At 43.4% G+C, this 13,995-nt stretch overlaps 1 protein-coding gene across 1 annotated transcript in view; it reads right to left on the bottom strand.

Moving 5' to 3' along the window:
* LOC102308714 (zinc finger protein 536) overlaps window positions 1-10,153 on the bottom strand; it is a gene marked incomplete at its 5' end in the record, with an annotated part of 13,686 nt that extends 3,533 nt beyond the window's left edge. Inside the window, 2 exons of the mRNA XM_005930386.2 lie at window positions 2,471-3,412; window positions 8,368-10,153. Coding sequence (XP_005930448.1) covers window positions 2,471-3,412; window positions 8,368-10,153 — 2,728 coding nt within the window. The remainder of the gene's footprint in view (window positions 1-2,470; window positions 3,413-8,367) is intronic.
* Between the last annotated feature and the right edge of the window lie 3,842 nt (window positions 10,154-13,995).

Genomic DNA, 13,995 nt, shown 5'->3' with positions numbered 1-13,995 from the left:
CCGGACTTTTTTTAGTCCGATCAGATTCCCAGGAGCTGTAATCCAGGAAGCAGACGCTCCATTTGTTCTGCCATTGACTGTCTCGTTCTGCTCCTGACCTAAATGTAGTACGGGATGTGCACGCACATCTCTCTGCATGTTTGATTTCACTCATCGGTGTGTGTGTGTGTGTGTGTGTGTGCAGCGAGAGTGTGTTGTGTGTCACAGGCTGAGATAATGACCATGATGACAGTGGCGGGGCCGACGGGGGCCAGAAGAGCTGAATGGTGACGGATGACACAGGCCTGAGCTCTGATGGCACACAGACAGTGAGTGATGACTGCACATCCTTCCCAGTGCTCCACCCTTCATTATCTCTATGGGGAGAAGCACGGCACAAAGGCAGGCCGCGCTGCCCTCTCGCTGCCCTCAAACGACATCTGCTCATAGAGACAGCCGCACTACCGCTCCTCTTTCACCTCGCTGTCGCTCCATCTATCTCCATCTATGGAGATCTTTCTCGCTCCTTTTCTCTCTCCTTTTCTCCTGCTCTCTGTCACCCTCTCCGCGGAGGGTATACAGAGGTCAGACAATGAGATAATGACTCACCCCTTTCAACCTTTCAAATCAGGGCCTTTTCTTTCTCTCTGTCCTCCATGTTCTTTCATTCTTAATCCTTTCTTTATCGATCTTCTCATGTTCACTTGTTCTCATGAGTCTGAGGCCTGATCTGACATCACCGAAGGAACAGTTGACATGGTTAACTGGTTAACTCTTTTAAAGTTGCCCCAAGGCATCCATTTTGCAACATGACAGCATTCTCAGAAATAGTTGTCCTAATTGTGCCTCTGAAATATGGATGCATGTCAAACTACTTGGGAGTGAGCTATTTACCGCAGCCTCAGCTGTTAGAGTGGTAAATGTTGCCATCTAGTGGTTGAGCCCAAGCAGCGCAGAGGTAAGAGAGTGTTTAAAACACAAGGGAGGGCTCAGTGAGACTAATGAGCATGCAGACAGGTTCAACCAGAGGTCACCATCTGGCCAATTACCACTGCTGGCACATTGGAGCCGACCTGAACTGTCATCACAAACACATCACTCCATGTCCAAACTGCCCAGCAATATGTCACCATGCCACTCGACGTGCCATACAGTATGGAGAGGATGGGGTCAACAGAAGACAGCCCCATGACAAAGCCACCTGGTCAGCGCTGCAGACAGGGCAGACTGCTAGGCCACCTGCTTAGCTCAGTTTTAGAGGACACTCGATGGACTCTCAATGTCAGTCCCACATCTCACTGTCCAGTTTGACTGACAGGTGTTTATTGTGCCTTTGAAGTCAACTTCCTGAGAGAGAAAACGCAGAGGATCAATCTGCAGTGAACAAAAGGCAAGCGATGCTTGAAATAGCTCCTTGCATTGATCCGATTGCTGAAAAGTGCAGGCCACAGTTACGGTATGGCCTGCTGCATGTGAGGGATGAACTGTTTGATGTCATTTTTTCTGCTTTTCGGAGGAAAGGTTTTTTTAAAATCAATGTTTTTTAATCCAAATGGCATTATACATAATAAAAGCAAGAAAGAAACATGAACAGTGTGACGGCTATGACAGGAGGTGAAGGGGAGGGGTGCTTCTCGGCATATTATAATAACCATCTGTACAATCAAATAGAATACTACATCTTGCTGTTAGAATCATAAAGAAAGGGAACAGATGTTAATCCCTAATGGAGTTGACAGGCACTTTCCTGTCTTTCACATGAACATATTGAGTTTCTGAATAAGAGGGGGATCAGAGGGAAGGTGTATCATGTTGCACTCATAATACATGCATATCAAAGACCCCAGCTGTTGGATTCCCTCTCCTGAGAGACAGCATTATTAAATCTGCACTCAGCAAGCATATCACACCAGCACAAGAGCTTAAGCCTCTCCATCAGTGGGCTCCATTGGCTTGGCGATTTGTAACCTATCACACTAGGAGATTATATCACCCTTTAAAGTGTAGGGGTAATCAGTGCCACACACCTGTGTCTTCTTTAGCCCTTGTTTGAGATCAGATATAAGATCTGCAAGAAAAAACTCAAGTGCTATAAGTATAAGGGAAGTGTGCTGTTCATAATTGGTGTGATTCAGTCACACACTCACACTCGATCTTCACACTTCTGCTGTCAGGTGACGAGGGCTGAGATACCGCCAAAACTTTTTTTGGTGTTCTGTAGCAGGATCCTCACACCAGACAATGTATAAAAGTTTGAGCTTGCACTCTAGTTGGCCAGTTATATATAGAGCTTAGTCAAAAAATAATAATCATGCTCTGTTCCCACTCGCAGCAGTTTATCACATGCACAGAAATAATGTGGTTCAAAGCATAGCTGCTGTCTGACCACTAGGTGGCAATATTTGCCTTCGAATCTGGAGACAGCTCTGGCTACATCTTGATAACAGTGACAGCTGCATTTAGTGTATGTGATATATAAGCTCGTGCTCACCTGATGCAATATCTTTCTCCATGTTCCCCCCACCGTTCAGACCGACTTTGTGGGCGCTAGCAGGTGTGCTGTTGAGGCTCCCCTGGGATCTGAGGAAGGAGAGCAGGCCGCCCTGGTGCTGAAGTGGATCCGACTGTCCTGGAGTTAAGCTCTCCAGAGAGGAAATGGGAGATTCAGCCACAGCTCTGACCCATTGTCCTAGCTTGTCTTGCTTCTTTTCACCAGCACCCTCAAAATCAGCGCTGGCCTCTCCCGGCTCTTTTGACTCAAGGACATTATTTTTCAGTATTTTCCAATTGGCAGCATTGTCATTTTTGTCCTCCCTCCCTTGGTCAGATTTCTCAAATTCACCTTCACCATCATGAACTGTAGAGCCTGCGTTCTGTGCGTTCATCTCCTCCTTGGCTCCGTGCACCAAGAGGTCAGACTGAAATGTGGGTTTCACACTGAGTTCAGCTGGTGCGTTCGAGTAACTTTGTCGCTGGCGGGTAATGGTGGAGGACAGTCCATTACTAAAAACGCTGGACATCTGTACCAGCACAGCAGGAGACACAGCTGAATGAGATGTGACGGTGTCTGGCCTGACAGACAAATCCAAAGGCTCATACTGCGACTTCCGATTTTGAGCAGACAAAGAGCCGTCTAGACCCGCATCTCGGTCAGCGAGATCGGACTGCTTGTTAATGAGCAAGGAATTTTCGCTGTGGCTCTCCAGACCGAGATACGGCCCCGCAGCCGGGCTCCAGTCCTCCCTGGATCTGGGTCGGAGCTTGGAGCTGGGGTTAGGGCTGGAGCTACTGCTGCTGCTAGGCTGCAGAGGAGAAGAAAGATCCCCGTTGTTCTGCCAGTTGGTGAAGTGGTACTGATCCAGATGGAAGCCGAGGGAGGCTGTCTGTGCAGAGGTGTAGTCATTTGAAGGTGGACACCTGTAGACTTTCTCACCTAACAGCAACAGATGACAAGAGCAAAAACATAAGACAAACTTAATCAAATTAGGAAAGCATGTGCATATGAGACATACTGAGCATTTGGTTCTGAGCATGTACCAACAACAGTTGTCTAAACATGAAAAATGTTGCAATCCCACACCAGGCTGAGTTGAATGATTTAAGTGCTGCCCTGCAGTAAATCAAGCTTGTAATCAGCTTTCAGCTCCAGTGATCCATCATTTTACAGTATGGACGCCACCACCATGTGCAATAAATACACCCAAAGACGTTAACACCAAACAAGATTCTTCCAGAAATAATAAACAGTGAGATTGTAAAGCAACTAGAACAAGGCAGATGTTGCAGACAAGAACCTCATTCCATCAAAACCAGTAAGTGGGTTTCCCAGTCAGAAATAACGAAGTCCAACATGTGAGCAGTTCTGATTAACCACACCATGTACTGTAGCTGAGTTTATTTTTGCTTCACACTTGAAAAATGGTGCGTTGGAAACATAATTCAAACAGTACAAAGTGTATTATTGTGGAGAATGACAAAGGGTGATTTTTCTCCTTTTAGCCAGTGAATAATATCCATCTGGATGCAAGATTTGATCTCGCACACCATAACTTTTAATTAAAGGTAATTTAAATGTCTTCTTCCCTCTGTTTACCTTCAGTTTAATCCTTATAGCTATCACAGAAACACCCTTCAGGGTTAAACACACTCCCTGTGACCATTTTGAGTTAGTGATTGTCTGAGACCTCTGCCTTGCACTGTCTTTAAACAGCCCAGCTGTTTCGCTGCCATTCCAATTACAGTAAAAGTCATCCGATGCCATTAAGCCACAAATATTGGCAGTTTATTGCCCAACACTCTCCTGGCATTTGAAGGTCAGGTCATACATTATACTGTGTCTTTTAGGGATGTGTCTGGGATAGGGAGATAAACCCACCACCATTAATTTAATTCTATGCATATTGATGCCTTATTGTTCTTCTTTAATGGACTAATATCTGAGTTACAACAGTGATTCATCCCCCGCCAGAGAAATATCAATTTCATACACCTCGAGATCTGACCCTGAGGTAATTCTCTGAGGTAAATCTAAATCTAATGATCTGTAGTAGTTACTTTACTTTGTTTCCAACTTTAATAGAAAACCTGCATTATGAGCTGAATCGTAGTAAAGAGAGGGCTGTTTTTTACTATTACAATTTACAAAACCATAAAATAACACCCACGTATTAATTAAATAGAGCTCCAGCAAATGAAATTGAAAAGTCACAGCTGAAATGGGAAATTCGTGTCCTTGAACTAAAGTCTTCTCCTTTTGTTTGCACTGCACTCTGAGTGTTTATATGTGAACGTGCTCGTATAGAGCATGTTTGATTTAAAGTCTACGTAAGATTACATGTGTGTGGGGTGTGCAAGAGCGGGAAAGAGACTTCAACAGTGCCACACCCTTGTCTCCAGTAACAGACCAAAAAAAAAGAGAGAGAGAAAAAAGATCCAAACAGCTTAATGGAACTCTTTCAGACACACTATATATCTCAATTATTCTGTGGCTTAAATTACGATGACATTACCGGTCAGCTCCAAATGCAGAAAACACATATATCTGACCTCATCTTTCAGTGCGGACCTTCCTAAACCCATTTGCCAGCCTTCATGAAAGCGGTTAAAAACAACACAAAGACTGAAGACTCTGCCTTTTTTTCTCTTCCTTTGGATGGGTGCCATCTTTGTGATTGCCTGGTTCATGCTAACTTAATCAGTTTAAGATTTACTTACAGTGCAGAGGCGCACATTATGTGAGGGGAGTAATTTTAGAGCTTAGATTTATCAACCAAAACTCCAATTACTGCATCATTACAAACCCCAGCCTCTCTCACCTAACACAGAGCATCTAATGAAGTGATGCGTATGAGTTATCCGCCCTTACTGAATGTGCAAGGCGGATGAAAAAGGTAAATAAATAAATAAATGCCTCAAGTGAGCCGTGTCTATGGAAAAAGCATGCAGCTGGGCTCGGACGAGTGATTCATTTCATATGGAAATGGGCTTTAAAATTTACGTCCATATATCACCGTCAATGCAATCACGTACTCACACACTATATGCTTACACATGCATTTGGCAGTTATATTGTAGGTATCAAACTCTGTATGCAGCGGGGCTTTGCCTCTTTCTGTATATATGTAATCAAGCAACTGAAATGCAAAACAGAGATACATAGTGGCTGGTTTGGTTTAAGATGAAACAGTGAGAGTGAGAGTCACACACAAGACTGGTGAGAAAAACAGGGGCACCAGATGTTCTTTGATGTTTATAATAGCATATATTATTAATATTAATTAGACCACATAGTCAATGACGCATTTGGGACGTTTCCAAGTCAATTAAGCCAAATGGCATTCAGGAGACGGTGGAACAATATTTCAAGGCAGGTGTTCAGAACTCCCTGGGTAAATCTTTTTATCTGCATGCTAGGAAAACAAGCATTTTGAGCTTAATTTGAGCCTCATATCTGCAATAATAATTAAAAAGAGGATTAAAAGACAGAAGTGAGAGGGAAACGGCAAAGCCAACAGGTAATCAGTTTAGACAAACCAGTCAGACTGACTCTGATCTGTGAATAAGAGCTGAATTTGTAAAGCTATGACAGAGTTAGATAAGGACCTATTTAGTAAAAAGATGCTTTTTTGCTTTCAACAATCACAAAGAATAGACGGATGGAAGTGGAACAGCCAAAGGAAAAGTGATATTCTGCACAGCAGCCTGCTTTATCTGTGTTTCTGGGTAAACCGCTGCTCATATTACCATTCACAGTTTTATAGACGCTTATCACTTCAGGCTCTCTTGGCTGTAACAGTTACAGTAAAAGTAGCATAAAAGCAGGGAACACATGTGGGGACAACATCGTTACATGGTGCCTGCTCGCCGACCTTGAGGTTAAGAGTATTGAATGGGACTAATTAATAACTGTCAGCGCATTTTAGCAGTTTGTGTTTTCTTCATTCAGATGTGGGATCTAGCTGGTCCAATGTAGGTCAGAGGCCTGCAGCATGGACCCTTTGTGAGCTTTAAGAAGAGTCGTTATTCTTAATCTCAACTTATAATTAAAGTTAAAGCGCATTTTGAAATCTGTGCTGATTAGATATTGAAAGAAGGAATTCATAACACGCCTCCTATTCAAATCAAAGTCAGATTTCTCATTTACGACGCTGGGTGTTTGTAGTTAAAAATCTAAATCGGGCGCTGTAAGAACCTGTCTCCCACTCTGACAGCCATGACTGTACTATATTTGCCATCCATGTTGGGTACATCAATAACTTCATGACCACCATAGGCTGACTATGAATAATGTAGCCTGTAATTCTGGACTAATCAATGTTCCTCAAGCCGAACATCTGGCAGTGGTAATTCTTCCTCAGCATCTCCGCTCTCCTGAATTAGAAAACACTCGCTCTCTCACTCTCTCTGCCTCCGTGTCCAAGCATCGAGACAGACAGACTTGATCAGTTACAACCCCCCACCTCCGAAAAAACTTATCCCTGTTATTAAACCCTCATCAAGTGGTGCGTGTTCTCCATATGTGTAGGATTTACCTATCTGTCCCGCAGCAGACCTGTGCGTTGAGCCAGGGCCAGCAGCGTGTGATTGTGTTAATTAATCTGTCATTGTGAGCACAGGGAGCAGCTGCAGAGGTCTCTGGGATATATTGTCAGAGCTAAACAATGCGGTGCTAAGCCCCCAGAGTGAGTCTACCATTACACAGGACTAAGAACAGAGAGGAGAGGAGGAGAGGGGGAGAGAGAGCCTGCCGGATCCATCATTGACTAAAGCAATGACGCCTGACCTTTACAATGAATTAGTTTCCATGCTTAATATTGACTGAAATTAGAGTCTGATACTGAATGTGCCATCCCAGAACTGTGCACGCTCAAATCCTCAGCTAGCCAACTATCGTAAATGTTTCTGGAAGTGACACCGTATGGTCTCGGAGATAGGGGAGAAGAGGGAAAGTAGAAACAACAGAGCTTGAATATGTTTCTTAAAGAGCAACCAGAGAGGGATTTGGCTGTAAACTGTGAGCATTTACATGTAAATATGCAGATGCCAGTATGTGTGTACAATATGGAAACAAAACATCTAATGAGATTAGACCTGATCCATTTATCTCTGCTCTACGGCCATCATTTAAGAGGATACTGGCCCAAATCCCACAGGAGCGCAGCAGACTTAGATGCACATAAGTAGTTCTCTAACACTGGAAGAAAATAACCGTAAGCATAAGCTGTGAGGAAAGCGAACAAAGTTTGGATTTATCTTTTCTTCTCGTCTCTTAATAACGCCGTTACAGCAGTAATTTAGACTCATGATAACATGTTAGCAGGATGCCATGATAAAGAAGGCATTTACCCATAGAGCCGAATCATCTAAATCACCAGGTGGAACAGAAGACTATCAATAAAAATACCAGGTGGTAGATCAAATCATAAAAATCACTGGGTGGTATATATCAAATCATTAAAAACACCAGATGGCATGCATTAACATCTTGTGCCCCTGTAGGCAAGGGGTGGGGATGTGACGGATATAAAATAGAGGGTACTAATTATCCCTACAATTCACCATGATGCCATTATCTTTAAAAGGAAGACAAAGTCCTTGTGGATGATAATATCTGTAGCTGTGTTGCTGACCCTGTGCTTGCTTCAAATCCACCTACTCTAAGTAGTTGCAAATATGATGACACATGTATTACATGCACTTGATCATTTCTGACAAAAAGGGGAAAAAATATAACAATAATAAGATGCTTTTATGTCAAATATTTTGAGATTAGTTCACAGATGGAAATATCAGGGACTAATTCCTAATGAATGATTAAAACGTTATCTAGAGGCTGAGAAGTAGTCCTAATCTTTTACTCTGAAAACTTGTCTTCCTGCACTGAATTACCTGTAGCTGGAGAAGAAGATTGTGGTCGATGGTCCACAGCGCTGCCAGAGTTCCCCGTCTCGGTGATCATGTCTGCTGGCCCATGATGACTCACGCTGCCGGGGCTCCCAGGTCTGCTTATGGTTTTGGTGTCTGGGTCACCAAAGCACAGTTTCCCATCATCTACAGGAAGACATCTCTCTGGCAGATAGGAGGAGCACTGCTGCTGCTGCTGCTGCTGCTGCTGGTCTTTAGGGCTGAACATTTGCTGTTCAATAGGTAACCCTGGTGTTATGATCTGCCAACCCGCATAGCTGCTGCTGTTGGTGAGAGCATCTCTGGCAGCAATTACTTTCTGCAGATATTCCATGCTAGAGGAACTCAGCGGAGGGTGGAGATGATTTAGACTCATCGAAGAAGAGCTCTCTGCATCTGTCACCGCACCGGGCCCTGAGGAAATCATCCGCCCTAACATCTCTCTGACCTTCATGTCAACACCAGCTGCAGCTATCATCTGGTTGTAATCTGGGTGGTCCACTCTCTCAGCTGTAAGGAACCTGTTGTGAATGCGGGAGATGTACTGGGAGTAGAGGTTGCTCTGATGCTCCGATGGCGTCAGGTTACTCATTTCAGCAGAGGAATCGCGCTCGGGAGGGAGATTGGTCTTAGCAGCGAGCTTATTAAGGTGCACCTTCATGTGGTTCTTCAAAAACCAGGGTTCCTTGAAGCGACGGCCACAGATTTGGCAGCAGTGCTCAAATGAATCCTTGTGTTTCCTCATGTGGCCCTTTAGGAACCAGGCCTGGCTGAAGGTCTGGCCGCACACCTCGCAGGGGAATTCACCGACAGGCTTTCCCTGATCACCAGCCCCAATCGCGGGCTTTTGCCCTGAGCCCGAATCGGCTGTGATATGTGTCATTTCAACATGGCTAATGAGCTCCTCCTCGTGTGAGGCAGCAAACTCACACAGAGTACATTTGTAGGGCTTGTGGAGGATTCTGATGTGGCGCTCAAGCTCTTGCTGCTTCCTGAACTTTCCCTTACAGAAAGAGCAGCGGAAGCCAGTGGTTTGGGGCTGGATGGCCTCGTCGTGAATTGTAGTCAACTTGGGAGAGGTGGATCCACATGGCTGGCTGTCTGCTGCGCTAGAGTTGCTTAACAGCTGAGGCTGTGTCGGAAAAGTCTGCGGTAGAGGCTTTTGATGGTGGTTTATATTAGCTGCTTGCGGTTGGCTAACGTGACTAGCTCTCATCTGCCTGTCTCTTAGTATCGCCCTTTCCTCGAGCTCGTGAAGCAACCTGTTCTCCTCCCTAATCCTCCCACGGCCTTTGCCCAGAATGCCTTGCTTGTGTGTGCGGAGGTGTATCTTCAGGTTCCCCTTCTGTGCAGCCCTGTGGTCGCAGTACGGGCACTTGAAAGGCTTCTCACCTGTATGAGTGCGCATGTGAAGGGAAAGGATGCTGTTGAAGCGGAAACGCTTTCCACATAACGGGCAGGGATACTTCCTGTTTTTGCGGTTATCATCTTGGGAAGAATTAACCTGGGAAACAATGCTTTGATTGGTGACTCTCAGGAACTGGGAAAGCTCTACTCTCCCATTCATGCTGCTGAGAATTCGTGCATCCATGATTTGGTTGGCCAGAAGTGCCATCTGGCTCCTAATTGGGTGGGTAGATGGGGTAATGAAGCTGTCCTTTCGGGGACTGGGTGATGTTACAGTATGGTGGTCAGGGGTGTCTAACTGGGACAGTCTGAAGGTTAGTAAAATGAAGTGTTTGCACTTATTTAGCTGAAACAGGATGTGGATTCATGCTGTTTAGATGACGTGTCTGTTTCCTGTTTGTCTGACCTAAAGAGAAAAACAAAAGGTGCATTAAGTTATTTCAAAGTCTGCTGCAGGAAATGTATTATTAAAAAAAAAATGAAGCAATAAGAAGAGCAACTAAGTAAGGAAAAAACAAAGCTAAATAAATATGGCCATGTGTTGTCAACGAGGTGTAAATCTGTACTTTTGCAACTGCTGTATAATGCCAGTTATGCACCACAAATAGGTCAGGAAATAGTGCAAAGTAGGTTCTGACTCTCCTCATCCTGTCTTAAGTATACCTGTGGTTTTACATTATTGTTGGAGACTGCGAAAATGCTGATTATGTAAAACCACAAAGGCTTCCTCAACAAATATCTCATCTTTACTAAAGGGTAAGTTGAAAATCTTTGTCTAGATCTCATTTTGTTAGTGACACACAATACTAAGGCAGCAGAAACATCAAAGCCTATCTGCTTCTACTTGCCCTTCCTTCGCATTTCACAAATCTTTGAAATGCTTTAAAAAGAAGATTAAAGTAAATAGTTAAGCTTTTTCAGCAGGTCTGCTGCATATTTGAATAAAACCGTTACTAGGATAATTATGTCACAGGAGTACTGAGGAAAATAAACAACTTAATGATGAATGCAAAAATTTAAACTAAAGTTAAAGGAAGAATATCTGAATAAAAAGCCTGCCCTTCCCAGCTCCCTTTTTTATTCGACTGTAGCAGCAAAACAAAGCTTCAAATTCACATCGTGCTACAATGGTAGAGGTCACACAGGCGAGCCCTGCACAGCTCTAGTGCAGCACCAAAGGGCACAGAACAAAGCCTGCACTGTCCACACTGAATTAACACAGGCTTACATCATCCTGGACTGCAACCTCAGTCAGTCACGAAAATGATGTACACAAAACCACACAGATAAAGAGTTGGCAGGCAGGGAGCAACGGTTCGTGTGACTGGCGTGTCCGCTCTAAGATGTAGATTAGAAATCAATGTGACCATTATGGTGCTGACTTAATCATATCTGACAAGAAAAGGTCTGTAAATTATATCTTTATATCATAGATCCACTTTACAGCTCCTGACCCGATATTCCTGAACAGCCTTTCCACAAAAGAAAGCAAATGGGAGGTTAGCCCCACTTCCCACGCATTTTCAAGAATGGCCGTCAGTTAGACCGAGCTCGCATTTGCCTTAATTAATGTCATTACTGTGCAGTTGCTCTTATTGTACGGTGTAGCCAATATAAAGTCTGCAACCAATCAATAATGATTGATTGAACTTAACTCTAAATAGCTCTGTCTCTGCAACATCTTCTGAAATCACTTTAACAATGGTTTAGTGCACAAGTGCATGCCTTCTTTCCTAAACACTGCACATGTGTACTACCTCTGGGTTGCATTTAGCCTTTTAAAGAGAGATTGAGCTAAACAAGAGAGCAATAAGAACAATCTGACATGACACAATCTTGCTGTCATACTCCGGCACAGTAAATCACGCTTACCTGGGCGCCAAAATGAAAACGCTAACTTTCATGTAAATAACGGCCTTCCAAATTAAATCTGATTATGACTATAACCCATAACAACGTCAACCAAATGTTAGCTGATTAAAAAATAGTCTTAGTCACCAAAGTTTTGTTTGGTCAGTCACAGAAAACTCCAACAACCACAGGAAGTGGTGACATTGCGTCAGACAGCTAGTCACAGATAGACAGTGTCATTTACAAGAGCTGGTGTCTGCATTTGTTACAGTGCACATGTCAGGCAGGCAGGAAATCCAACGTGTGAGCTCATTTTGTGAAGGTAAAGGATGACACCCAAGAGAGTGACAGGCAAACTCTGCTGGCAAATATTTTGCCCATCATTCATCCATCTCAAACTTGGCTTATCATCTAAAACGTGTAAGCAGCCGCTTAGCATGGCTGTTCATTATTATGCTAGACTGACCTTGAATTCTCATGTCTTGCAACAAATTTAAAATTAACATAACTTTTGCTGTTGTCACAAACAGGCAGCTCGCCTCCTGTGTGTTCTTGTATCTTTTAAAGCTTTGTTATAATGCTTTTGTATTCTTCTGCAGTGTAAAACAGCAATAACAATGTTATACATTACTCCACTCAACTCAAACCATTATCTGGTGCCCCCTAATATATATATATATATGTTTAAATAATTAAAATAATATCCTAATTGTGGAATAGCTAGTCAGCTACTAGTCAAGGAGATAGCTCTACCCCTACTCCACAGCAAGTTTGATCAGGCATGAAAATGTTGCACATAAAACCACCCGGATAAAGAGCTGCCTGCAGCCATGGCTGGTGTGAGCAGTGTGTCTGCACTGAGCTCAGATCAATGTAAGGCTACAGGCCTGACCTAATCACATCTGACAGGAAGAAAGTGAGCGAATGATATTAGCATACACTAGATCTACTTCATATTTACTAAAGTGATATTTCTCTGATTAACTGCGCATGGCAACGAGGCAGAAAGCCGTCATCGCTTGTGTGTGCGGACTGGCTTTGGTGGGAATCTGTGGAGATGGGAGCGGGGCCATCAGGTGTTTTCACTGTCAGAGTGGATTAGGCTCTTTTAGTGCAGATTGAGAGAGCGCTTGATTGTTTTGAAGCATTGTGTCACAGTAGCGCCTCTTAGGTGTGGACGCACATATACGAACAAGGAGCAGGTGTGATTTAGCACAGGCAATAAAAGGGAAACAAAAATGTGACACATACATTACAACCAGCCAAGGAGGCTGTGCATTCGGGATGATTTTAGATGTGACAATATCAAACACTGTTATATTTACTTTCACTGCTGTCAGGCGAAGGGGATTCTATAAAAGATTTGACCTACAAGAGAGTGGAAACACGATATTTTTACCTTGTAGTGCATTGCCATGTAGGATGGATGGATAGATGCGTCGAGGCCTAGAGTGATGAAAGTGGAATGAAACACATAAATGAAATTTATAGATCAGAAGTGCGTATTACATTTTTCTTTTTAGCAGCGGTTAAAATTAATAAAAATCCATTAATAATTTATGTTGGTTGTTGACTGAAAAATACAATAAATGCACCACAAATGGCTGCAAAAGCCTTCTCCCAACAGCTACAGTGAGCCCTCTAATAAGCAAAGAAAGCTAAAGATCATCTGATGTTAACATGACTGATAACAGCCTTTTCGTGTACGTTGTTTTCAGATGACCAAAAACTGGAAACCCTTGTTTAATTTCAGTATGTAACTATTTACCGTCCCTTGTAATAATGTGTGAAAATCTACATGTAGTGGCTTAGATGTGTTCTGTTTACCCAGGCAGGCTGGAAACAGTTGCACGCATGATACAGTGATAAAAACTCAACTCAATACTGAACACATGCAGTTAAAAATGAATATGTAATTATAGAGTTGGATGCAGATACTCATGCCTCATATGAGCAAATAAGCATGCAGTCTGACATTTAATATGTCTGTTGATGTCCCAGATTCTTTGTAAAATGGTTCAGCCTACTTCAAAATTCCTGGAATTCCTGACTTCCCAGGCTGCAGAAGGCAACTGTTTATCACACATGAGCTTATGTAAAGACAGTGAAAGCCCCATGCTATGCTTTATGTCCCCTGTATCTCACTTCATCCACGTGCCCACCCACCAAATCAGCCAGCCAACACTCCTGTGGACTGCAATGTCAGGGGATGAACAGCATGCTCAAAGAAGAGGGCAGTGGTAACACAGCTGCCCACCATGACCCATACAAAAGATAGCACACATATACTTTCTGACAGCCAGATTAATGAAACCCTATAGGAGCTTCTCTGTAGGCCCCCCAAAAGCCTGACGG

Source organism: Haplochromis burtoni, unplaced genomic scaffold (assembly GCF_018398535.1).
Source record: "Haplochromis burtoni strain Fernald_Lab_line unplaced genomic scaffold, NCSU_Asbu1 Contig_127, whole genome shotgun sequence".
NCBI lineage: Eukaryota > Metazoa > Chordata > Actinopteri > Cichliformes > Cichlidae > Haplochromis > Haplochromis burtoni.
The sequence above is the reverse complement of the archived record's forward strand: the minus strand, read 5'-3'. Positions and strand labels throughout refer to the sequence as shown.